The 26,944-nt window shown below is 37.9% G+C and overlaps 1 protein-coding gene across 1 annotated transcript in view; it reads left to right on the plus strand.

Annotated features, from left to right (window-relative positions):
- The window catches only part of ANKFN1 (ankyrin repeat and fibronectin type III domain containing 1), a 295,344-nt gene that overhangs the window by 134,127 nt on the left and 134,273 nt on the right, over positions 1 to 26,944 (plus strand). The window contains exons 5-6 of the mRNA XM_070478482.1: positions 7,822 to 8,016; positions 9,790 to 9,903. Coding sequence (XP_070334583.1) covers positions 7,822 to 8,016; positions 9,790 to 9,903 — 309 coding nt within the window. The remainder of the gene's footprint in view (positions 1 to 7,821; positions 8,017 to 9,789; positions 9,904 to 26,944) is intronic.

Genomic DNA, 26,944 nt, shown 5'->3' on the forward strand with positions numbered 1-26,944 from the left:
TCCTCATGGGAGACCCCACACTTGCTTCAACAGTGCTGCCCTTGCTCTAAACACTTTTGGATTTGTCCTCGGAGCCAGTTTATGAGAAAATCTGACTCGTTGCTTAGAGTCACACCTGATTTTTGTTCCAAAACAGCATTGCTCAGCGTCATCACCCTCCCTGTTTACCAGACGTGGCTTCCAATGATTTAGAGAGGTTTCCTGAAATCAAATCCACCCTCAAAAGACAATGATTTTCAACCCTTAAAACTATGTAAAGGACAAGGCTTAAGCAGGTCTCTAGAATGTGTCCCCAGATATTTTTGTCTGCTCCATTAAAATAGGTGTACAAACCATCACCCTGACTTATGAACTTGCTCCTCCTCAAACCTTATCCCATACTGCTCAGCCCTCACCCGTGACACGCACACCTCCATTCCATTCCTTAAACACTCCTCACTATCTTACTGGAGGGCCTTTGTATGGCTATTCTCCAGCCTTGAAAAGACTGAGTGCTTTTAATCTTGATCATTACATTGCCAACTCCTTCTTAACATTTCAGTTCAAATTTACATCTTCATGAGAGGCTTTCTTTGGTCACCAAGTCCAAGGTCTAAAGTCTCTTTCTTTCTTTTTTTTTTCCTTGAGTTTATGGGGATCTTTAGTCTCCTTTAGCAATTTAAAGATGTTGGGAGCAGTGATAGGAAGTAAATAGAAAAAGGATGCAAGACAAGGACTGTTCTGTCTATCTACTGTTTTGGGCATGGGAGGCCATTTTTTTAAACAAGATTTTACTTATTTCATTTTTTTTTGTAGACAAGTGTATTAGGCTAGACTTTGCTGTAGTAACAAAAATACCCTCCCCCAGTTTCAGTGAACTTACCACAAAGGTTTAAGCTCACGCAAGCTTGCTTGGGTTCAAACCACCCTTCCTGGGCAGTTGACTTCCATGCTTGAGTGTTGTACATAGCTCTTAAGAGTTTATTCTGCAAAGTAAAGTCACTTATTATCACATCAGTTTATTTTAGTTTTCTGCATAGCACCGGAATCACTATACAGTATTTTCTCAGTGTTTTGATTTCCTTATTTTCTGTCTCCTCTGTGTTAGAATGTAAACTCCAAAGAGCAAAATTTGTCTCATTTATCACTCTATCCCCATCAAAGAGTAGGCACTTGATAAATATGTGATTAGTTGAACTGAATAAATCCCAAGACTAGTTCTACTTCTTTTGAAGGGTATGAATATATTATTAATTTCGAAGGAAATAATTTTATTAAATATCAAGTGAATTTACCTCTTTTATTTGCAAATAATTTTTTAGACATCAGGTGGCCATAGCCTAAGTTCCAGTCACTTGCTCTTCAAGAGCTGATAACTGTTCTTTCATTCTTTTATTTTTAATTTTTAAATATTCCTGCAACACTGAATGTATTCTCCTTTCCCCAAATTAAAACATGCATAAAGTATAAAGATACCTTTGCTGGCCAACCCAACACATACACGTGCACATGCACACACTCACTGTCTAGGCTTCCGTCCCTCAATTCAACCAACATAACCACTGCTCTGCTCTAAAGACCTGCTTGAGCCAGAGGATCCATTTCCAAACTTGCTCAAGTGACTGCTGGTAACAGGCCTGTGTTCCTTCCTGTATGGGCCTCTCCATTGCACTGCTCCCTGACATGGCAATTGGCTTCCCCTAGAGGACATTATTTAAGTAAGAGAGAGAGATCAACCTAGATGGAAGCACCAGTCTCTTTGGTAACCTAATACCTAATATATCAGAGGTGATATATTATCACTTTTGCTGAATCTTGTTGATCCTGATGCCCAATGCAGATCAACTCCAGTACAAGGTGTGAATGCTAGGACAGCGAGATCACTAGGGGTCTCTTGAAGGCTGGCTGCTCTGCGACCTATCTAAGATTGTTGAGAATTAAATGCAATAGGTTTAAAACATTTCCCTGGCACATTGTAAATGGTCAAATAAATTGTTAGCCAATATAACTCTCAGAAACAAAATAAAACAACCCAGGATTTTCTGGTAGAGAATTTAAATATTTTACCCATCTGTTGTATGGTCTGTGCTGTGAAAACACTGTCCAATATAAGCACTTTTTAAAGTTTGTAGGATTTTATGTTCTAAAACTACACTGTCAAACATAGACATATGACTGTTGAGTACTTGAAATGTGTCCAGTCCAAATTAAAATGTGTTTTAAATGTAAAATTTACAATGAGTTTTTAGGGCTTAAATACTATATATATATGATTAATAATTTTATACTGATTTCATGTTGAAATGATAATGTTTGGATCTATTAAGTTAACTTAAATATATCATGAAAATTAATTTCACCTATTTCTTTTTGTTTTTTTAATGTCACTACTAGGAATTTTTAAATGATGTGACATACTATATTTCTATTTGACAGCACTAAAAAATCAGCAGAAGTTACAGCTATCTTATTTCATCTTTAACCCCTCTATGACATTATTGAGTAATCTGCTTTGGATTTTCTAAATAAATTCTTCAATTATTTTGTGTGTTTGTTTCAGAGATAATGTTCATTTGCCCCTTGGAGTTTGGGAGACGTGGGCAGAAAGTCTCTCTATGTCAATAACTCTAGCTTCTTAAAGAGCAACAATTACAACTTACACTATATAATGTGGAGTTTGTGAATCTATATTCTGCTGAAAATAGCAGAGAAAAACATTCCAGAGCCCCATGTCCAAGTTGTAATGAGTTCTAAGAGAAGAAAGTTCATAGTAATTGAAATGAAACATTTAATCTCCAAATCACTAAAACTTTTTGGGAATCACACTCTCCAAGTCCTTGGGAAAACCTGAAAATAAGACAGCAGGTTGAGACCCAAGTGAATTTTGAGCCCTGAATCTTATTAAGACAGGTAAATTGCAACTTATGTTTTGAGTTTTTTAATTAAAACACATTTAATTATTAATACCCCTATATTACTTATTTTGACATTCCTAGCTGGAAACAAGTCAAGGTTTGTGAGGTTGTTAGAAGGTTGTCATTTATGATCAGCAAAGATAAATTTTATTAACTGTTCTTCTTGGTTGCCCAGAGGACACTGGCTTACAATGCAAGGTTTATACATAAGTGACCTTGTTTTCTCCTTTGAAATTACAGATAGGGTTGAAATTGACACCACTTAGTATATAATGTATTTTTGAATGGAAGCTAAAACAGAACATTTGTATCTGGGGCAAGAGATTTTTAGTTTTTGCTGGAAGAACACAAGAGTACTTTATAAAAACAAGTATTTGATTTATATTTGTGTGCCTCTTAAGTATAACACAGACCAAAGGGTTTAATAAAAATCATTTAAACCTGTACTACTTGAGAGTGTTCCATGTACAATTACTGGTGAGCAATGAGTTCCCCTCATGAAGAAACTCATATGGAACCAAGGGTACTATAGGAAGAGGCACCTAAGGCTAGTGGCAAACAGCCTCCTACCACCGAGTTTAAATGATTATCTTACGGCCTGTGTTTCTCGTGGAAACCAGGGAAATACCAATGACAACAGAAAAGTTATCACTACATCGCAAAATAGCGTATCATGAGTAATGGGCAAATGCATTTTTTGAAGTAAGCGAAATGAATCGTTCTCAGAAAGTATCAATAAAAAATTAAAATTAGTTTACATTTTACTCTTTTATAATTTTCAAGCTTTAAGCAATTTAGGCCCAAATTCACCAATTGCAAGGGAAAAGAAAAAATTAAGAAATGTAAGGCTAATAAGTAGTTGCCAATCAGTAGGTTAGATTCTGATGGTGAAGAAAATCCACTCGGTCTGATTATTATTTATCTCAGGATTTAAACAGTAACCGTAATTGTATTCTTTGAACACCAAGTTCCTGCCCCTCCCCCCATTCCCACCCCAGTAGTTAATTAGCTGGGCAGGTCTTAGAACAAATACCCACTCAGAAACACTGGGTGGTAGAAATGCTGTTGATAATTAAACACCACAATAGCATGGAGCCTATTTCAGGAGCCGCCAAGTGGTCTTGCCCCAGCCGAACCGCTCACCACACACTCACAGACCCTCTATTGTGCTGGCTGGCTGCACAGAGGGATAGTTGCTTGGCTGGAGAAGGGATCAGCTGCAGCAAGAGTGAAAAGACCAAACCTCGAAAACAGATACAGGAGCTGTGGACTCAAGAGGAAAAGATCCAGAGGGTAGAGGTAAAAGGAGAATGGATCCAAGAAAAAGGGAAGTGACAGGCAGGAAAATTAATCATAGAATAGACATTAACCTTTCTAGTTTCTACATCCAAACAAACCACCAAAATAAGCTCACCAATCCTGTGCCAAATAGATAGCAATTAGAAAATAGCAATACATCAAGAATAGGTTGATTTGCATTCCATTTGGGTTTAGAGGAAGTTCACTGAGTTTAAGGTTTTTAAGTTGGATCATCATCCCACCTCCCTGAATATCAGTTTATCTTTAAAAATAAGGGGGTTGTAAACGTTCTCATTCTGGGTGGAAAAAATAGGAATGAGATTCCCCAAACAATTTCAAGGTGTCAAAAAGCTTAACAAACACATCATTACTCAAGATAAAACTACACAGTCTAATATGATTATCATAGTTACCTGCTTTTCCTTAAAACATTAACTCAGTTTGTTAGGCTTGATTATCTAATGCTGAACAGATGCTTCTATTGGCAGTTATATAGGTCATTATTAATAGGGAGAAAAATGATTACTTTAAGTCAGCTGATTTGGCAGTCAATAAAGAAAATCTTTCAAGAGAGAGTGTTTTATTAAACTATTAAAAAATCCATAGGATAAAAATAATAAAAGGTTTGCTTGGTGAAATGGTTTGAAACCACTGGCTCAGTTAGTGCCTCTTCAACTCGTGCATGAAATTACCTCTAACGGAAGCAAGTGAGTAGGTATATTCCCAGGGGCACCTGGAAACTTAGCCTGGAAAAAAAAGAGAAAGATCCATAAGCTTTCTTTTTTAATCTTCATTTTTTTAGGAATATGTTCCACTCTTCTCCATAATAGAAGGGCTAGTTTTAACTTCTAAATAATTTGCTTTCATCAAAATCTGCATGGAAAATTCAGTGTTCCTGAAAGACAGACATATTTATTCTGAGGCTTCAGAGATGCCCACTGAACTCCATCAATACCACCCCCATACTGTGTCGTAAGTTAGATGTCTCAGTCTGAGAAGCACACGTATCTAAACCATCTTGGAAAACTTACTCGGCCATAAAATTCTATGTATCTTTCTTGTTTTTCTATGAAGAGGTGAATGCTTTATTTTAAAGACTCAGAGTCCTTTTACCCCTACAACTAAAATAGCATCAAGTCTACAGTCTAGGAATAAAGGCAAAGGCTAGAAAAAAAAAATGTGTTGTGCTAGGAAAAGCAGGAAAAATTTCAGGGGGAGCCAAGCATAGCTCAAGAGAAGCTGTCCATCTGAAATGCCACCTGGAATTCACACCAGTAATAACTGTTGTGGATATAAAAATTAATAGGGGGGATTTCATAGTATTAGAAAAATTTATTTTTATAAATCATCTGTCTATCGCCCAAGTGTTGACGCATGCATGCAATTCAAACATCAGGCTCACAATAAAAAGCTCACTGAATGACTTAGCAAGGACAATTCCCCCATTTTGTCCATAATTTGGAGTGGAAGAAGGTGGGGGAGTGGGTAAAGGGTGCAGTTACTGGGTCAATTAATCAACCTGAAAACTGTGACACAAACTCTGACGCCTAACCTATGTCTAAAAATACACAAATGTATACGAATTTGTTTTAAACTGTCAATGCCTATATTTAGGACCTTCCCAGCAAGGCTATAATGAGACTGTGTTTGAGGGCTTCAGTCATAGCAGACTCTACCATTAATCTGAAGTTAGTTAAATTAACAGCATTTAGTACTGACTTGTCAATCTCACTGCTTCAGGAAATTGCACCTTGAGGCTACTAATATTGCCAATTTTTCCACAGGAGTATGCGCCTGCGTGTGCGTGTATTTTTTTTTCTCCAGGACCTCTGTGTTCATACACCATCATTGCTCCCCTACACCCACAGCACTTATATTATCATTTATTCTGGCCTCCTTTACCCTTCCCAAGGGGTTCTGCATAGTGTAGCTTCTCAGTGAAAGAGTTTTTTAGCTCTATATTTGTTTGTTTATTTTTCTGTCATGGCTCATGACTGAGGCTTTAAAAAAAAGTGTTCCAGTATTTAGAGTACATGATTGACTGCTACAGCAACGTGCATTAGCCGTGACAAATCTGCAGCGAAACACAGTCCTGAGTGTTCTAACCAGCAACTTTCAAAAGAAAGAAAAAACAAAAAAGACTCAACTAATTTTTCATTGACTTCATCGGTAAATAAATTTAGATTGATGGTAAGCAGGGGCAATAATAAATTAGTCTTCATTTCCTGTAATTAATGCAAACATGCCTATGAACACAAGACAATATGAATATATAACCACGCAATTTCCATTTCAAAGTACACCTGAAATCTTTCACTTTGCGTCATCTTCATAATATTTTCCCTCTTAATTAGAAGAATAAAATGGTTAGATATCTTTCCCACCCACCAGGGGGAAATATTGTTTTGATCACAGAGAGTGTCAAACACGTTTTGGTGACAGATCTGCAGAACTTGGTTCTGCTCTGTTTCATTATTTGTGTGACCCTCTACCCTATGCATGCTAGGGCTCTCTTTTCTTCTTTATCGCTAACCAGGAAGGGCTCCACTGAAGTGGCCAAGTGACCACCTACGCAGGCCCTCACATGCATGAGTGCTATGAGTGGACAGCAAGAAGCAGACTCCCAATCTGACATAAGAATTTGAAATGTTCTGTCCCTGACATGAACGTTCACTCACACAGGGCAGGCTGGGTAAATAATGTGATGTGAATCAAATAAAGATTGTCACACACTCAATTAAAAAAAAAATACCAAGCCTGACAACCTCTCTTGGCAAGAGGTGTAGTATAACTCACTCTCTTGGGCATGGGCATCTCCAGAAATCATTCACACAATCAGACCACTTAAAGGGTAAAACTGATCAAAGATCAATATGTGATCACACCCAAGTCATCCAACCATCAGGACTCACTAGTTCTATTGTGGCAGCAATAGTGGAACACTTTGTTAACAATCCCTGGGTTGGGAAGATCCCCTGGTGAAAGGATAGGCTACCCACTCCAGTATTCTGGCCTGGAGAATTCCATGGACTGTATAGTCCATGGTGTCGCAAAGAGTCAGACATGACTGACCGACTCTCACTTTGTTAGGAGTAAATAAATTGACTAACAATAACAAAATTACCACTAAGAAAAATACCTATGAGCTGGAAAGAATATAAAAACAGAAGATTTGATCAGGTTCTACAAAAACAAACAAACAAAAAACCAGCAAAAACCGAAAACACATCTTCAGCAGAATGCAACTTGCCTCATGGATGACTTTTCTTAAGACCTTCCTAATCCTACAAAGCTTTTGCTCCTAAGTGTTTGTGATTCTGAAGATCATGGAAACAACTCTATGCAACATGAAATAGAAGTAGGCCTCATACCAGTGGACTTCTAATTAACTCTGCTAGGCAGCTATTTGGGCCAGAGGGCAATGGGAATCTCTTAAACTGCTATATTTATCATTTAATCTAGTTTTGTCACCAATTAGACCTTGTCATAGTAAGATAGCTAATAAGGAATATAGATTCCCCTTTCCCCAGGCATTTTTAAAAACTCATAGTAGACTTTGAGATACCCTGTCAACAAAGCAGTGTCTCCCCAAAAAGAAAAGTAAGTCACCCCATTTCTTTCCTTCCAGTTGTCAGCCTGGAAAGCCGATCTATGCACCTCGACACACTGGTGCAGGAAGCCCAGGAAAGGGTGAATGAACTATCTGCTCAGGTGGAGAATGAAGGATTCAGTCTGGACAACACAGAGAAAGAGAAGCAGCTGAAAGCTTGGGAGTGGAGGTACCGACTCTACAAGCGCATGAAAACAGGCTTTGAACATGCCAGTGAGTATAAGCAGAGGACTTGTTCATTTAACTAGACTGAACTCTGGTTTGAGACAGCAGGACTTCTTTCACTGATTTTTTGCCACTCGAGGGATCACGGATGGCCGTTGTCAGCCTCTTTGGAGCAAGGGTTCTGGGAGGCTGTCAAAGGGTCTTTTGTCTTACTTGATTTTCTGGCTCCTGATAGGTTCTTTGACCACAGCCATGAGGCTTTAGTGCTGCTGGCTTCCCTCCACCATGTCACACTCATCTAGCACTTTCCACCCGCTACGCCCTAATGTCTAATGACCTGGATGGTCTGATTCCCTAAGTGGCTTTATTTTGAGATGTGGAGGTGGAAAAATACTTGTTTGCCTATGTGTCCAGCTTCTGCTTCAAGTTCAAGATTAAGCTGTATTCAACTCTCTACTATATACAGCTTATATAAACTGACCTTCAGTTAATACAGCCAACAGAGAAGGATAACCAACCTAAGAATTACGCTTTTGTCTGCACTTCCATTCTCTTTACCAGTTCTTTTTGTTAATTTAAGAAAAGCTTTGTTTCTAGATAATACTCATTAGCATTGGAAGGTACTGCTTAGTATCACCTCTGATATAAAAATTCATGTACAATCCGAACACTTGTGAAACATTAAACTCTTATTCCAAAAGATGATTTTATTTAAACAACAAAAAAATTAGACTTGAAATGTTTAGTATAAGGGAAAGATCAGTTCATTAGTTTGGGAACTATCTGCCTCTGCCTCGTGATAAACACCAAAGCGAGAGAAATTCTTGTTTTCTGTAGTATTATATTCTAAATACCAAATCTAGGCCTAATCCTTTTTCTTGAAGCAAGTAGCTTAAGTAACATTAATGAAAGGTTGCTTTTAATATTAACAATCCCTTTAGTAATGCTAATACATGCTTTAAAAAAAAAAGCATTTCAATAATTGTTGAAATTATTTTCAGCAATTATTTCAATAAATGCATTTACCATTGTACCTCATTTAGGACAGATTAATACTAGAATTAATACTAGAATCATCAAATCATTAATTTGATGCCATTTTAAATTTTTTTTCTAAATTAAAAAACATCTTCTGAGTGTCAAAAAGTACCCTGAGTGATAGAAGTCCTTTAAAACCTGGGGTTAGTGGACATGACATTTGCCCATGAAGTCTTTCTTAGAAAAATAGTACCTGATGTAATCGGAGGCAGTGTGAGAGCAAGTCAAGTTAGCATTCCATACTGGGAAGAGCCCGGAATTAGGCATCTGAAGCCACAGACTTTCATCCTAGTTATGTCTTTACTGTGTTCTTGAACCATAATTTGGCCTCTTTGGGTTGAAGTTTCCTCATCCTAAAAGTGCGGATGCAGTTACTCATTCTTTCTACCCAACAGGGTTGCAAAAAATCTCCAGTGAAATGATCTACATGAAATTACTTTCTGAAAGTAGTCTCTCCCTAAAATATTGATTCCTGCTAACACTTTCTGACCTCCTCTCACTGGTCCAGCCCAATCTTCTATTGTGTTTCTAAGATACTTTGAAAAGGCTTAACTGGTATTATTTGCCCCTTCAGAAGATGTTCTAATGCTCAAATAAGACCACGAAGGCAACAAATAAAGGCCGTTGAGACTTCTAATGAAAATGCTCAAAGGCAAAAGCTATTAGGCTCTACAAACAAATGTCTCCATCGTGTGTGTTTCAGGATACCCTTTGAAGAGACAGGAACATTGTTTGAAAAGGATTTGCCATGTTAAGGTCCTTGTGTTTCTCCTTCTGTCCCAGGAGCCCCCGAAGAGCCAGCCAGTGCTTGCCTCGTGGTAACCAGCAGCACGTCACTCACTGTCAGCTTTCAAGAGCCTCTTAGCGTCAACGCAGCTGTAGTAACCAGATATAAAGGTACTGGCCAAATATTTTTGTCGCTGCTTCTCCTTAAAATACAAACTGCTGTTTGAGGATCAATTGCACATTTTGCATGTTTGTTTTTTCTGCTGAAAAGATTTTTTTTCATCCCATTTACTTTTTCAAGTTGAACTATTTCCATAGGCATTCACACAGAGAGTGACAAGGTGATGGAGAGTGTTACAGACTAATATTAGTATTACTATTTCATTCTTGCTTGCAGAGCAAGCACTTCCTCTGTGTATAGCATTCACTGCGGACAGTTCTGAGTAGGACATGCTAAAGAAGCCGCCTTGATCTACAGGGCTCAGAGGCTAAGGATATGGCACATACTAAATAGGGGGCATATGAATTAGTAGCTGTAATAGCAGGTAACTAGGGTTGATAATTAAAACGACGACAATATTGGAGGTCAGAGAAGAAGGAGGGATGGTTAAATGATAGAATTGGAAAGGCCCCAGTGAAGCAGTGGCAACTGGGCCTGGCTTTTAAGGATGGCTCAGGTTTGAACCAGAAGATATTGGAAGGAAAGTGAACTCCAAGTGAAGGGAACAGTGAGCACACATACAAAAGCAAGAACATTCCAGAACAAGTCGAGGAGAGCAAGGGAGTTTGCAGGGCAGTGGCTCCAGGACAGAGTTCATGAGAAGAAGCAGTGAAATACACAATTGGAAAGTGGAACTAGGGTTAGAAGGGAGGGATAGAATGAGGCTTGAAATCAAGATTAAGGAATTTAGACTTTACCTGATGAACTCTGCAGACCACTGAATAAGATAGGGACAAAATCAGAAGCAGACTTCAAAAATTTAAGTTCCAACACTGTGTGTGATGTAGCTTCCCAGGTGGCACTAGCGGTGAAGAACCCACCTGCCAGTGTTGGAGACATAAAATACATGGGTTCAATCCTTGGGTCAGGATGATTCCCTGGGGAGGGCATGGCAACCCACTCCAGTATTCTTGCCCGGAGAATCCCGTGAACAGAGGAGCCTGGCAGGCTACAGTCTACAGGGTCACAAAGAGTCGGACACGACTGAAGCGACTTAGCACGCATGCACACACTGTGTATTACGAGAGATGTGGATTTGGAATAAGGAAATGAGTTAGGAAGCTATTATATTCAGGAGAGAGGTCATGACAGCCTGACCTGACTGCTATAGCTGCCCTGGGAAAGGAGAGAGCCCACAGGAGAAAGATTTTATGGAGGTGCTATGAGGATAACAGCCAAGGCTTACATAGTGCTTACCATGCTCCAGGCACTGTGTAAAGCCTTTATATGTATTAATTCTATTCCTCCCAATAACCTTATAAGGCAGGTACTGTTCTGGGTACCATTTGCAGATGAGAATACTGAAGCAATGAAATGAAGAACTCACCTAAATAAAGACTCACAGTAGAGCCAGAAATATCATATTATGTTGACTCTTGAATGTGGTGGACAAAAAAGAAAGAAATCTATTTTCCTGATTCAGGAGGATGTATGGGAATTCCCTGAACAGTCCTAAAACTTGATAAGACTCTCCACACATATTCCAAATGCCAGGCCACGAGGCAGAATTTCTGTGTTCAGGTCACTGCCATTCCCATGGACCACAAAAATGTCCAAGTGGTGTATGCTTCCTTTCTCCTTCTAGGGCCTGTTCCCAGGAGAACTTTCTATGTCTCCAAATTACCCACAATTTGTAGCTTTCTGAGTTACTTGGAATTTCCCAGATATCTCCACTATTTTTTATATCTTAGGTAAAACAGCATTGAATTGTTTATCACTTTGGGTTTTCTGTATCAAGATAAAAGAGGGAAGCCTGAGAAAACAGCAGATAAATGAAACCACCAAGAATGGCTGCCCACAGCCATCCTTCAATTCAGTTCTGATACTTTCTCTTGGTTGCCAAGATTTTCTGAAATTCAGAGCAAGTGTTTGCAGGCAATGTTAGACATGACATTTTCCTTTCTTTCTACCTCCTTCCAGCTCAAGGCTTTGATAAAGTGTTTCATCAGTGCTGCCCAACTTGACATTTTCTTCTTAACATTTGATTAGTGAGTTATCAGGAGCTAATTTGTCCAGACTGTCAGCTATTTAATACCCAACCATAATGACAGCAAATTCAATCAACATTCATATATTAACACGTATCATCTCAGGAGACTTGCATTTGGGTGAGGTTGAAATGAAAGGTCACAAATGGGTTTTGTTAGTGACTGGAGAGGCTTAATTAAGCATTATAAATAGAATTGTCTGTTGCATTATGGAGTAGGTTTCCCTGTGTTAAGTTATAAGGTCATAAATTGAGTCCTTAACCTGACCACTCTCAAGGGTTATTTAAAACAGCTGCCAGTTTACTGTACCTAGAGACAGCAGGATGGTTTTTAATTCAGGGTTGAAGTAATTATTTAATTATGAAAATACTAACAAAACTACACTGAGACAAGGCTAATTATTTTGTTTAAAGAAGGAGAAACAATTAAGAAATCCACAAAATGAAGTGGCAATTATCTAATTGGTAAGAGGGAAGGTTTAACCCTGCAGTATTTAGAGTTTGGCAAAAACATATTGCTCTCCAGAACTTCTGGGTTCAGCAAAACCTCAAGCCTATTTTGACAACTGGATATTTTCCCCCTTCATGCTTAAGCCAGTTTTTGAAAGAAAATCTGAATCTTTCTGTTGCTTCTTATTTACATTCAACTCATCAACATGTGGTCTTTTGTTTTGTTTTTTGTTTTCAAAAAATGTTCGCTGATATACAGAAATCTTTTAAAGAGCATCTCTTTATACACCTCCTTCAGGCCCCAGGGCTGGCCAAGCACCAGGCCAACAGGCATCACAACTTGGAGATTAAAGGCATCCATTTCAGCTCAAAACCCAGAAAACAGTTTTGAGTGAGACTCTCTAGACTCTGCCTGCATCTTCCCTGAAAACAGTAAAATGGAGCTCAGAGAGCTAGTCTGTTTCGAGGTGTTTCTTCCTTGGATTCCAAGAGTGCTTGCATCTTTTGGTCCCACCTCACCAGTTTTCATGGCTTACAGAGCAAAACAAGAGCTATTTCAGAGGCTCTGATGCTTTGGACAAGTGCCAGAACTTCGTTCCACATTTTCTCCTTGCTACCTTGGGTGACTTACCCGGAGCTCTCATTTGCAGAGGATATGTCATTTCCCAGTAGTCCCAAAGCAGAAAACATTTTCAAAAGTGACTTTACCGCTCTTTGCAGGGCTGAGGGTAGATAGGAAGGTATCCTTTAACAGGTGCAGCACAGCATCTGTTTTCCATCTACAGGATGATTCATTTTCTAGCTTTTTTTAAAAAAGCAGGCCTTGAAGTGGTGACACTTTGCGATCTGCCAATGACAAGATGCTGTAGCTGCTCCAGTGCATGTGGCCAGTGTCTTGGTTTGGATGATGTTCTTCCCCACCTCCCTTCCCATCTTGTTCCCTAAGAGACTAGAAACTACCTCCCTAATTCCTTCCTGCAAAGCTTTGAGTAGCAAATTATTTAACTGCTCCTCATTTCATGGCATTTTCAAAAATAAATAAAAAAGCACTCTTTCCCGCAGAGACTGCCAGGACCTTTCAGGAGCTGGTAGTGTATCTGCTTCTTCAAAGACCAGGCTGGTGCTTCTGCCAACCACTTCCTCCAGTTTCTCTCTCAGAAGGAGAGGAAGCCAAAGGGTTCCAGAGAGATGTCTGGGTGCACTGCAGCTTCTAGGAGGGAAGGTCCACCATTTGCACATTAAAACCCTCAGGGTTGATCATGTACAATGCTTGTATGAACTTGCTTATGACCTGATCACTTGGGCCATCTTTTCATAAGACTTAAGGAAAATCTGACTTCACAAGACTTGGGTACACACTGCTCAGGACTTCATACTACTTTTTACCCCTTCTATTTTTTTTTCCTCTTATATATTGTAATTGGAAAAATACTTGTCTAAATAGAAAAATATATTGCATAGGAAATATAATTATTTTCCATGTTTAATTAATTGAAGAATTAATCTGATCATAAGCATGAGGAGACTACCCTCATTACTAGACTGAAGTGATATCATTCCACAAAGGGATATTTATAACTTTATTTAGCTTGTTTGGGCAGAAGTGAAGCCTAAAGTATGTAATGAAAGCAACTAATAGAGGCAGAAGTTGTTACATCCAGAGGCCATGAAATGCAATGCATTAACTTTTTGCACACAAGTGAAAATGTGGAAGCAAGTTGAGTGACATGTATGATGAGGAAAAACAGAAGACCCAGTGAGAGTGACAGAATGCCTACACTACTCAAAAGTCATTTCTTCTAAGCTGCTATAGCCTTTGTATCCTAGTCCTTCATTCCTCTATGAGTAACTCAGTAGTCAGCATCCAGCCAGTTTACTCTCCAACCAACCTGTAAAGTTTTCTGTAATAACATATGCTGTGACTCATATCCTTTCTGCATTGTCTTCACTTAGGGAAAAAAAAAAATCTAACTTTCAAAACACACAGTCCAGAATTATACAAAAGAAAAAATCAACAAATATCATGTAATGTCACTTACACGTGGAATCTAAAAAAGAACAATGATACAAAGGTACTTATTTACAAAACAGAAACAGACTCACAGACTTAGAGAAGGAACTTACAGTTACCGGGGAGATGCTGGGGGGAAGGGATAGTTCAGGAGTCTGGGATCGACAGGCACACACTGCTATATTTAAAATGGATAAGCAACAAGGTCCTACTGCATAGCACAGGGCATGCTGCTTGGGGTTCTGTGGCGGCCTGGATGGAGGGAAGTCTCGGGGAGAATGGGTACATATATATGTATGACTGAGTCCCTTTGTTGTCCACTTGAAATGATTATAATATTGTTGATTGGCTATACTCCAATTTAAAATTAAATTTTTTTAAGTAAATAAAAAGTAAAATTAAAAGTTTTTTAAGGCTTTAAAAAATTGAGAAAAAGTTGAGATTTACCCTTCCCTCAAGGTTACATCTCTATCACCAAGTTATCCTCTATTATGAGTTTAATGTGTAGACTTACAAAACCTTTCTTGATGTATGTACACACATATATATACACACCCAGATGTATAGTATTGTTTGTGTACTCTAATATAAATATCATGCTATATGCCTAGTCATACAGTTAGATTTTCTTTCAGTTCAACAATATACATGCCAGTGTGTTTGGATATTCATTCTTTTAAATAGTTATATAGTATTCCTATTATATAGACAGAGGTGCCATAATGTATTTAATCATTCTCCCACTAATGAATATAGGTAGTTTCAATTTTTTTCCTATTTTATAATGTTTCAGCCCTTGTATATGTCTCTTTTACCTGTGGGAATATTTTTTTCTGGGATTGTAAACTGGAAGTGGAAATATTTATATAGTCCCATACTCTGTCTCACTGCCTATACCTATGCTAATACCATATAATAACGTCATAGTATATTTTAACATCTGGTATGGCAATATGTTCCTCCAAAATTAATTTTTAAATTGCCTCATATTCCTAAATTAATCTGGAGAGACTTCCCACCCATGACATGTCTTTCTAACAAAGCTGAGTTTTACGTTTTCAGGGAAGTTTAATAACTCTGTTTTACTTATTGATCCTCATTCCTGTAAATTTTCATGCTGAATGTATTTTTACAGGTCATTATAAATGAACTCGCTTTTCAAGATATTTTCTAATGGGCTATTGTGGGACAGTTGAAGAGCTCTTGCTAATTTTAGAACAATCTTTAGTTGACTGCTTTACTAAACTTAAATAGCCTCTTTCATCCCAATAGATTGTCTTGCATCTCATGAATTTTGTCATTTCATCTTCAAGAAAGGATCATTTTGTCCCTTCCTTTCTAATACTTTTCATTTCTTTTCAGATCTCACTTTATTAACTAGAATCAATGTGAGTTTTAGTTCCCACTATATTGTGTATAGTAACTGGGATAGTAGGTATTCTTCTCTCTTACCTTCTTTGTCAACATGTATCTAATATTTTACTATTAAGTATGATGTCTACTGTAATTTTCTGGATTGATACCTTTTGCAAAGTTATGAAAGTTTAATTTGGATTATGATTATTGATATACTGATGAACACAATTTTTAAATATCCTCTGTGGTTACAGCCCCTTTAGAACCTCAAAAGTCATGTATTTGTGAGTTTTCTTTTAGAATTTTGATCATTTGTCTGTTTTATTGGTTTGTTTGAAGCACTGACTTTTTGATTCAGAAAATCTATTTCTTGCTTATTGCATATTTTATTAATTTCTGGCTTTATCTTTGCCAATTCTATTGCTTTCTGTGGGTTTACTTTAATGTTTGTTTCCTAGTTTTGTGGTGTTTTTTTAATTTGAAAGCTCAATTTACTTGTTTATTTTTCTTCATTTCTAATTCATGGATTTTAATCTATAATTTATCCCCTGATTATTATTTTGTCCATATCCAAAAAGTTTAAAATGTATTGCCATAATGATCATTTATTTATAAATAATCTATGTTTCATTTCCACTTGAATCAAAGTTTTTAGATTAGTCACCTTAAATTTGTAACTGGCCATACTTTTTTACTATAGCTTTATCGTTAATTTCTAATTTTATTCTATTACAATGAGAACATTTTAAAATGTGGACTGTATTCTGTTGAGATTTTTAATTCCTACTTGTGGCTAACCAATGAATCAGTGGATATATGTACCATACTTGGCGTTTGAAATGAATACGTAAACTCCATTGAGTATAAAGTGTGAAAGTGTGTGTATTATTTAAATCCCTGTCTTTTTCTAAAGTACCTGTCCCTTTGATCTTTGATCTCTGAGAAGCTGTTTTATTTGTCTTGCCTAATACTGTTTGGCTCCGTTTCTGTTTATGATTAATATTGCTTTCTATGTTTTCATTTGCCTTCTGTCTTTTGTATTTCTTTCATTTTCAACTTCCGTGACATTTGAAATACGTTTGTCTTTTGTAAAAAGTATAGAAATAAATCCATATGCTCTGAGAGTCTCTTTCTATACATTTTTAATTTTTTTTTTGTCCCAAGTAATGCATCTTATAAAAATAGGATTAAAAAGCAGATTTGTGTGAAAAAACAGCTGTTACTTGCTCCATTTTTAGCATCCTTCTTCCCCTCAGAGCCAGCCACCTTTAACTCCTGTATCCTCATGGTTACACGTCTTCTTTAATTAATATGCTTCTATGGCTATTTTTTATCAATTGCAGGTCTTATGTATGCAATAGAACTATAACAGAATTTAACTCTCTCACAATACCACACACTTTCTTATTCTCTCAGTATAATTATATTTCCATTTTTAGTTTAAGGCAACAATGTTTATATGCCAGTATAAGTTTTTGACATTCCAAAATAAAGTATTACTAGTATATTTGATTATATTTCCTTCCCTATGTATTTGTCCTCAGTTCTCTAATTTTCTTTTTCTCTTTCTTACCCTACTTCAGTTCAGTTCAGTTCAGTCGCTCAGTCTTGTCCAACTCTTTGCGACCCCATGAACTACAGCACACCAGGCCTCCCTGTCCATCACCAACTCCCGGAGTTTACTATTATCTTATTCAAAATTCGTTTCAAATGGTCCTTTCAGAGTAGTACCTATTTTCCCAAGAGTGGTATTTACTTTCCCTCTCAGAATACTCTCTGCTCATGTTCCACTGTATAATAATAGCTCATTAGGTTTCCATTAGGGAAAGGCTCATTAAAATCACAATGAAATATTACTGCATGTATATCACAGTAGCAAAAATTTTAAAATAGTGGCAGCACAAACTAGAATGCAGAGATATCAGACCACCCATACATTGCTAGTGGGAATGTAAAATGATATGGGCACTTTGAAAAACAGTTTGACAATTTCTTCAAAAACTAAACATGAAACTACCAGTCATCTTACCAATTACATTACTAGGCACTTATCCTAAAACTTTTGTGTTTATATAAAAACCTGTATAAAATGTTTGTAACAGCTTTATTTGTAATTGTCCCAAACTGCAACAATTCAGATGTCCTTCAACACGTGAATGATTAAACAAACTATGGTACATTCAAGCCATGGAATACTACTCAGCAATAAAAAGGAACAAAATTATTGATATACTCAACATCCTGGGTGAATCTCCAGAGATTTATGCTGAGTAAAAAGCCAATCCACAAAAGCTACATAGTATATCATTCCATTTATATAGCACTCTTGAAATAACAAAATTAGAAAAGTGAAGAACAGATTAATGGTTGCAGGAATTAATGAGGAAATGAGGAGGAGATAAATGAATAAACATGACTCACTTTTTGGTTTTCTAACAAATTGATATGTCAAAATCACTGCAGATGGTGACTGCAGCCATGAAATTAGAAGACGCTTACTCCTTGGAAGGAAAGTTATGACCAACCTAGATAGCATATTAAAAAGCAGAGACATTACTTTGCCAACAAAGATCCGTCTGGTCAAGGCTATGGTTTTTCCGGTGGTCATGTATGGATGTGAGAGTTGGACTGTGAAGAAAGCTGAGCGCCGAAGAGTTGATGCTTTTGAATTGTGGTGTTGGAGAAGACTCTTGAGAGTCCCTTGGACTGCAAGGAGACCCAATCAGTCCATCCTGCAGGAGGTCAGTCCTGGGTGTTCATTGGAAGGACTGATGCTGAAGTTGAAACTCCAGTACTTTGGCCACCTCATGCGAAGAGCTGACTCACTGGAAAAGACCCTGATGCTGGGAGGGATTGGGGTCAGAAGGAGAAGGGGATGACAGAGGATGAGATGGATGGATGGCATCACCGACTCGATGGGCATGAGTTTGAGTAAGCTCTGGGATTTGGTGATGGACAGGGAGGCCTGGCGTGCTGCGGTTCATGGGGTCGCAAAGAGTTGGACACGACTGAGCGACTGAACTGAACTGAACTGAACTGAGCATACTTATTTACCTTTTAAGAGATTTGGAGAGAAAAGGGGTAGGCAAACTTGTCAGTTTAGCATCTTAATTCAATCTCCAAGTCACTTCTCTTTCTTAGCCAGACTGTATGCTCAGTAAACATGACCTAATACTAACATTATCCTAAGCCAACATACTAATGAAATCATAACTGCTATTTCAAAAAATTATGCGAGGTAGGTGAGGACAAACTTGAAACTGGTTTTTACTCAGCTAGTGAAAGATTATTCCTAACACTGATGCCTTCTTCTTGTTATACTTGGAAAATGATAGATCCATAGAGTAATGCATTTTTGGAACATTTTTCTCTAATGTATGAGGTGTTTGTTGAAGGCAGAAATCTTGTTTTTCACTTTCCCTTCATGTCCTCATTCCAGCAGCCTTGGCCTTCTTTCTGTTCCTAAACAATTTCCCCCCACTGCGAGTTCTTTACACACGATGATCCCTCTACCAAATACAATAACAATGGAAGATGTAAACAACCCACTCACATTAACAGGCAGATCTTCCAGACATAAAATCAATAAACCAACAGAGATCCTAGGTGATACAACAGAACAGTGAGACTTATGATATTTTCAGAACATTACATCCAACAAAGTCAGAATATACACATTCTTCTCAAGTGCTGTACATGGAACACTCTCTAGGACTGAATATATACAAGGACATAAAATGTAAAATATCCCCTCAATGACTTTAAGAAGGTAGAAATCATTTCAAACAACTTTACAGATCACAGAAGCATGAAACTAAAAATCAACCACAGAAAGAGAAACAAAGAAAAAAATTACATGGAGACTAAACAATAAACTACTGAAAAACCGATGGGTCAATGATGTAATCAAAGAGTAATTAAAAATACATTGAGACAAATAACAATGAAAACACAATCCTACAAAATCTATGAGATGCAGCAAACACAGATATCAGAGGAAAGTTCATAGCGATCCAGACCTTCCTCAAAAAAAAAAAAGAAAAACAACAAGAAAAATCCCAAATAAAAAGCTTAACATACCATTTAAAGTAATTAGAAAAAGACAAAAAAAAAAAAACAAAACCCAAAGACAGCAGAAGGAGTAATAAAGATCAGAGAGGAAGTGAATAAAACAGATATTTTTAAAAAGTTGCTGAGTTTCTAAGCCCCACTCCACTCTTTGTGAACCCATGGACTGCAGCATTCCAGGCTTCCCTGTCTTTCACTATCTCCCAGAGTTTGCTCAATTCCTGTCCATTGAGTCAAAGATGCCATGCAACTGTTGCAGGAAGGGGGACCCCTTCCAGGGCCCATAACTGGGCTCTTGTCTAACACTCGGAAATGAATTGCCCGAGGAGACACATGTGCTGACAAAGCAAGAGATTTTATTGGGAAGGGCACCCGGGTGGAGAGGAGGAGGGTAAGGGAATCCAGGAGAACTGCTCCGGCACGTGGCTCCCAGTCTTGGGTTTTATGGTGATGGGATTAGTTTCCGGGTGGTTTTTGGCCAATCATTCTAATTTAGAGTCTTTCCTGGTGCATCGCTCAGCCAAGATGGGTGCTAGTAAGAGGGATTCTGGGAAGTGGACAGACAGGCAGTGTCTCCTTTCGACCTTCCCCAAACTCTTCCAGTTGGTGGTAGCTTATTAGTTCTGTATTCCTTATCAGGATCTCCTATCGTGAAACAACTCATGCAAATGGTTACTATGGTGCCTGGCCGGGGTGGGTGGTTTCAATCAGTGTGCTTCCCCTAACACAACCATCTCATCCCCTGCCATCCCCTTCTCCTCCTACCCTCAAACTTTCCCAGCATCGGGTCTTTTTCAATGACTCAGCAGTTCCCATAAGATGGAAACTTCAGCTTCAGCATCAGTCCTTCCAATGAATACTCAGGGTTGATTTCATTTAGGACTGACTGATTTGATCTCCTTGCTGTCCAAGGGACTCTCAAGAGTCTTCTCCAGCACCACAGTTCAAAAGCATTGATTCTTTGGCTCTCAGTCTTCTTTAAGGTACAATTCTCACATCCGTACATGACTACTGGAAAAACCATAGCTTTGGACTATATGGACCTTTGTTGACAAAGTGATGTCTCTGCTTTTTAATACATAGTACAGATTTATCATAGTTTTTCTTCCAAGGAACAAGTATCCTTTAATTTCATGGCTCCAGTCACCATCAGAAGTGACTTGGAGCCCCCAAAAATAAAATCTGTCACTGTTTCCACTTTTTCCTCATCTATTTGCCATGAAATGATGGGTTCAGATGCCATGATCTTAGTTTTCTGAATGTTGAGTTTTAAGCCAACTTTTTCACTCTCCTCTTTCACCCTCATCAAGAGGTATTTTAGTTCCTCTTCACTTTCTGCCATTAGAGTGGTGTCATCTGCATATCCAAGGTTGTTGATATTTCTCCCAGCAATCTTGATTCCAGTTTGTGATTCATCCAGCCCTGCATTTCACATGATGTACTCTGCATAGAAGTTAAATATAAGCTATACAGCCTTCACATACTCCTTTCCCAATTTTGAAACAGTCCATTGTTCCATGTCTGGTTCTAACTGTTGTTTCTTGTCCTGCATACAGGTTTCTCAGGAGTCAGGTAAAGTGGTCTGGTATTCCTATCTCTTTAAGAATTTTCCACAATTTGTTGTGATCCACACAGCCAAAGGCTTTAGCATAGTCAATGAAGCAGAAGTAGATGTTTTTTACTGGAATTCTCTTGCTTTCTTTATGATCCAGTGGGTGTTGGCAACTCCATCTCTGATTCCTCTGCTTTTTCTAAATCCAGTTTGTACATCTGAAAGTTCTCAGTTCATGTACTATTGAAACCTAGCTTGAAGAAGTTTGAGTATTATCTTGTTAGCATGTGAAATGAGCACAATCGTATGATAGTTTGAACATTCTATGGCCTTGCCTCTCTTTGTGATTGGAATGAAAACTGACCTTTTCCAGTCCTGTGGCCACTCCTGTGTTTTCCAGATTTGCTGGCATATTGAGTGCAACACTTTCACAGCATCATCTTTTTGGATTTGAAATGGCTCAGCTAGAAATCCATGACCTCCTCCAGCTTAGTTCATAGTATTGCTTCCTAAGGCCTACCTTAATTCATAATCCAGGATGTCTGGCTCTATGTGAGTGGCCTCATCATCATCATAGTTATCCGAGTCATTAAGAACATTTTTTTATACTTCTGTGTATTCTTGCCACCTCTTATTAATTTCTTCTGCTTCTGTTAGGTCCTTCCAGTTTATGTCCTTTATTATGCCAGTGTTTGCATGAAATTCCCTTGGTATCTCTAATTTTCTTGAAGAGGTCTCTAGTCTTTCCCATTCTATTGTTTTCCTCTATTTCTTTGAATTGTTCACTTAAGAAGGTTTTCTTATCTTTCCTTGCTATTCTTTGAAACTCTTGCATTCAGATGATTATAGCTTTCCTTTTCTCTTTTTGCCTTTAGCTTCTCTTCTTGTCTCAGCTATTTGTAAGGCCTCCTCAGACAACTACTTTGCCTCTTGCATTTCCTTTTCCTACAGACGATTTTGGTCACTACCTCCTGTACAATATTATGAACACCCATCCATAGTTCTTCAAGCACTCTGTCTACCAGAACTAATCCTTTGAATATATTTGTCATCTCCACTATAGAATCATAGTGGATTTTATTTGTCTCATATCTGAATGGTATAGTGGTTTTCTCCATTTTCTTCAATTTAAGCCAGAATTTTGCAATAATGAGCTCATGATCTGCACCACAATCAGCTCCAGGCCTTGTTTTGGGGTTTTTTGTTTTTTGTTTTTTTTTCTGACTGTAGAGAGCTTCTCCATCTTCAGCTGCAAAGAATATAATCAATCCGATTTCAGTATTGACCATCTGGCAATGTCCATTTGTAGAGCCAATTCTTGTGTTGTTGGAAGAGGGCGTTTTCTATGACCAGTGAGTTCTCTTGGCAAAACTCTGTTAGCTTTCACCCTGCTTCATTTAGTACTCCATAGCCAAACTTGCCTGTTATTCCAGATATCTCTTGACTTCCTACTTTTGCATTCCAGTCCCCTAGGATGAAAAGGACACCTCTTTTGGCAATAGTTCTAGAAGGTTCAACTTCAGCTTCTTTTGCATTAGTGGTTGAGGTATAGATTTGGATTACTGTGATGTTAAATGCAAAAAACAGTAGAAAAAATCAATTAAATCAATAATTGGTTCTTTGCAAGGGCAAACATAAATGTCAAACCTCTAACCAGGGTCATCAATAAGAGAGAGGAACCAAATTTTAAAAAAAGTAAGGCATGAAGAAGGAGAAATAACCTCTGCAGAAATTTTAAAAAAAGAGAGAGAATACTATGAATAATTATATGCCACAAATTGGAACACTGAAAGAAATGTACTTGTTTCCACAAACATGCAAACCACCAAAACTGAATCAAGATGAAATAGGTAATCTGAACATACCTGTCACTAGAAGTGAAATAGAATCTGTAATTAAAAGCAAACAAACCAACTCCCTGCAAACAAACATCTAGGACCAGAAGGCTTCACTGGGAAATTCTACCAAACACATGAAAAAGAACTTATACCAATCCTTCTCAAAGTCTTCCAAAAGATTGAAAAGGGAGGAACATCCCCAAAGCAATTCTATGAAGCCAGCATCACCTGATACCAAAATCAGAAAGTGGCAATACCAAAAAAGAAAAGTACAGGCAATATCTTTGAAGAATATAGATGCAAAAATACTTGACAAACTATTAGCAAACCAAATCCAACAATACAAAAAAAAATCATATTCTACAATCAAGTTGGATTCATCCCAGGGTCACAGGGATGGTTTGGCATATTCAAACCCGTCAATGTGATAAACCACACCAATGAGAGAAAAGACAAAACCACATGATCATCTTAATAGATGCAGAAAAAGCACCTGATAAAAATTCAGCATCCATTCATGATAAAAAGTCTTACCATTTAGAGAACAGCTAACACCTATCTTACTCAAACTCTTCCAGAAAATTGCAGAAGGTAAACTTCCAAACTCATTCTATGAGGCCACCATCACCCTAATTCCAAAACCAGACAAAGATGCCACACAAAAAAAAAGAAAACTACAGGCCAATATCACTGATGAACATAGATGCAAAAATCCTTAACAAAATTCTACCAAACAGAATCCAACAACATATTAAAAAAATCATACACCATGACCAAGTGGGCTTTATCCCAAGAATGCAAGGATTCTTTAATATCCGCAAATCAATCAGTGTGAAACACCACATTAACAAATTGAAAGATAAAAACCATATGATTATCTCAATAGATGCAGAGAAGGCCTTTGACAAAATTCAACATCCATTTATGATTAAAACTCTCCAGAAAGCAGGAATAGAAGGAACATACCTCAACATAATAAAAGCTAATATGACAAACCCACAGCAAGCATTACCCTCAATGGTGAAAAATTGGAAGCATTTCCCCTAAAATCAGGAACAAGACAAGGGTGCCCACTCTCACCACTACTATTTAACATAGTTTTGGAAGTGTTGGCCACAGCAATCAGAGCAGAAAAAGAAGTAAAAGGAATCCGGATAGGAAAAGAAGAAGTGAAACTCTCGCTGTTTGCAGATGACATGATCCTCTACATAGAAAACCCTAAAGACTCTACCAGAAAATTACTAGAGCTAATCAACGAATATAGTAAAGTTGCAGGATATAATATTAACATACAGAAATCCCTTGCATTCCTATACACTAACAATGAGAAAACAGAAAGAGAAATTAAGGAAACAATACCATTCACCATTGCAACAAAAAGAATAGAATACTTAGGAGTATATCTACCTAAAGAAACAAAAGACCTATACATAGAAAACTATAAAACACTGATGAAAGAAATCAAAGAGGACACAAACAGATGGAGAAACATACCGTGTTCATGGATTGGAAGAATCAATATTGTCAAAATGGCTATTCTACCCAAAGCAATCTATAGATTCAATGCAACCCCTATCAAGCTACCAATGGTATTTTTCACAGAACTAAAACAAATAATTTCACAATTTGTATGGAAATACAAAAAACCTCGAATAGCCAAAGTAATCTTGAGAAGGAAGAATGGAACTAGAGGAATCAACCTGCCTGACTTCAGACTATACTACAAAGCCGCAGTCATCAAGACAGTATGGTACTGGCACAAAGACAGAAATATAGATCAATGGAAAAGAATAGAAAGCCCAGAGATAAATCCACGAACCTATGGACACCTTATCTTCGACAAAGGAGGCAAGGATATACAATGGAAAAAAAGACAACCTCTTTAACAAGTGGTGCTGGGAAAACTGGTCAACCACTTGTAAAAGAATGAAACTAGAACACTTTCTAACACCATACACAAAAATAAACTCAAAATGGATTAAAGATCTAAATGTAAGACCAGAAACTATAAAACTCCTAGAGGAAAACATAGGCAAAACACTCTCCGACATAAATCACAGCAGGATCCTCTATGACCCACATCCCAGAATACTGGAAATAAAAGCAAAAATAAACAAATGGAACCTAATGAAGCTTAAAAGCTTTTGCACAACAAAGGAAACTATAAGCAAGGTGAAAAGACAGCCTTCAAAATGGGAGAAAATAATAGCAAATGAAGCAACAGACAAAGGATTAATCTCAAAAATATACAAGCAACTCCTCCAGCTCAATTCCAGAAAAATAAATGACCCAATCAACAAAATGCACCAAAGAACTAAACAGACATTTCTCCAAAGAAGACATACAGATGGCTAACAAACATATGAAAAGATGCTCAACATCACTCATTATCAGAGAAATGCAAATCAAAACCACAATGAGGTACCATTATACACCAGTCAGGATGGCTGCTATCCAAAAGTCTACAAGCAATAAATGCTGGAAAGGGTGTGGAGAAAAGGGAACCCTCTTACACTGTTGGTGGGAATGCAAACTAGTACAGCTGCTATGGAAAACAGTGTGGAGATTTCTTAAAAAACTGGAAATAGAACTGCCATATGACCCAGCAATCCCACTTCTGGGCATACACACCAAGGAATCTGAAAGAGACACGTGCACTCCCAATGTTCATCGCAGCACTGTTTATAATAGCCAGGACATGGGAGCAACCTAGCTGCCCATCAGCAGACAAATGGATAAGGAAGCTGTGGTACATATACACCATGGAATATTACTCAGCCATTAAAAAGAATCCATTTGAATCAATTCTAATGAGATGGATGAAACTGGAGCCCATTATACAGAGTGAAGTGAGCCAGAAAGAAAAAGAACATTACAGCATACTAACACATATATATGGAATTTAGAAAGATGGTAACGATAACCCCATATGCAAAACAGAAAAAGAGACACAGATGTACGGAACAGACTTTTGGACTCTGTGGGAGAAGGCGAAGGTGGGATGTTTCGAGAGAACAGCATCAAAACATGTATATTATCTAGGGTGAAACAGATCACCAGCCCAGGTTGGATGCATGAGCCAAGTGCTCGGGCCTGGTGCACTGGGAAGACCCAGAGGGAGTAGGTAGAGAGGGAGGTGGGAGAGGGGACCGGGATGGGGAATACATGTAAAACCATGGCTTACTCATGTCAATGTATGACAAAACCCACTACAATATTGTAAAGTAATTAATCTTCAACTAATAAAAATAAATGAAAAAAAAAAAAGTCTTACCAAAGCAGGTAATCAGGGAACATTTCTCAACATAATACAAGATACTTATGACAGACTTACAACCAACATAATACTCAATGGTGAAAGATTGAAAGCTTTCCTGCTAAAATCTGGAACAAGACAAGGATGCCCAGTTCATTTCAGTCTCTCAGTCATGTCTGACTCTTTGCGACCCCATGAACTGCAGCACACCAGGCCTCCCTGTCCATCACCAACTCCCGGAGTTTACTCAAGCTAATGTCCATTGAGTTGGTGATGCCATCCAACTATCTCATCTTCTGTTGCCCCCTTCTCCTCAAATTTTTCCCAGCAGCAGGGTCTTTTCAAATGAGTCAGTTCTTCACATCAGGGGACCACAGTATTGGAGCTTCAGCTTCAGCATCAGTCCTTCCAATGAATATTCAGGGTTGATTTCCTTTAGGATGGACTGGTTGAATCCCCTTGCAGTCCAAGGGA

Source organism: Odocoileus virginianus, chromosome 17, assembly GCF_023699985.2.
Source record: "Odocoileus virginianus isolate 20LAN1187 ecotype Illinois chromosome 17, Ovbor_1.2, whole genome shotgun sequence".
Lineage (NCBI taxonomy): Eukaryota > Metazoa > Chordata > Mammalia > Artiodactyla > Cervidae > Odocoileus > Odocoileus virginianus.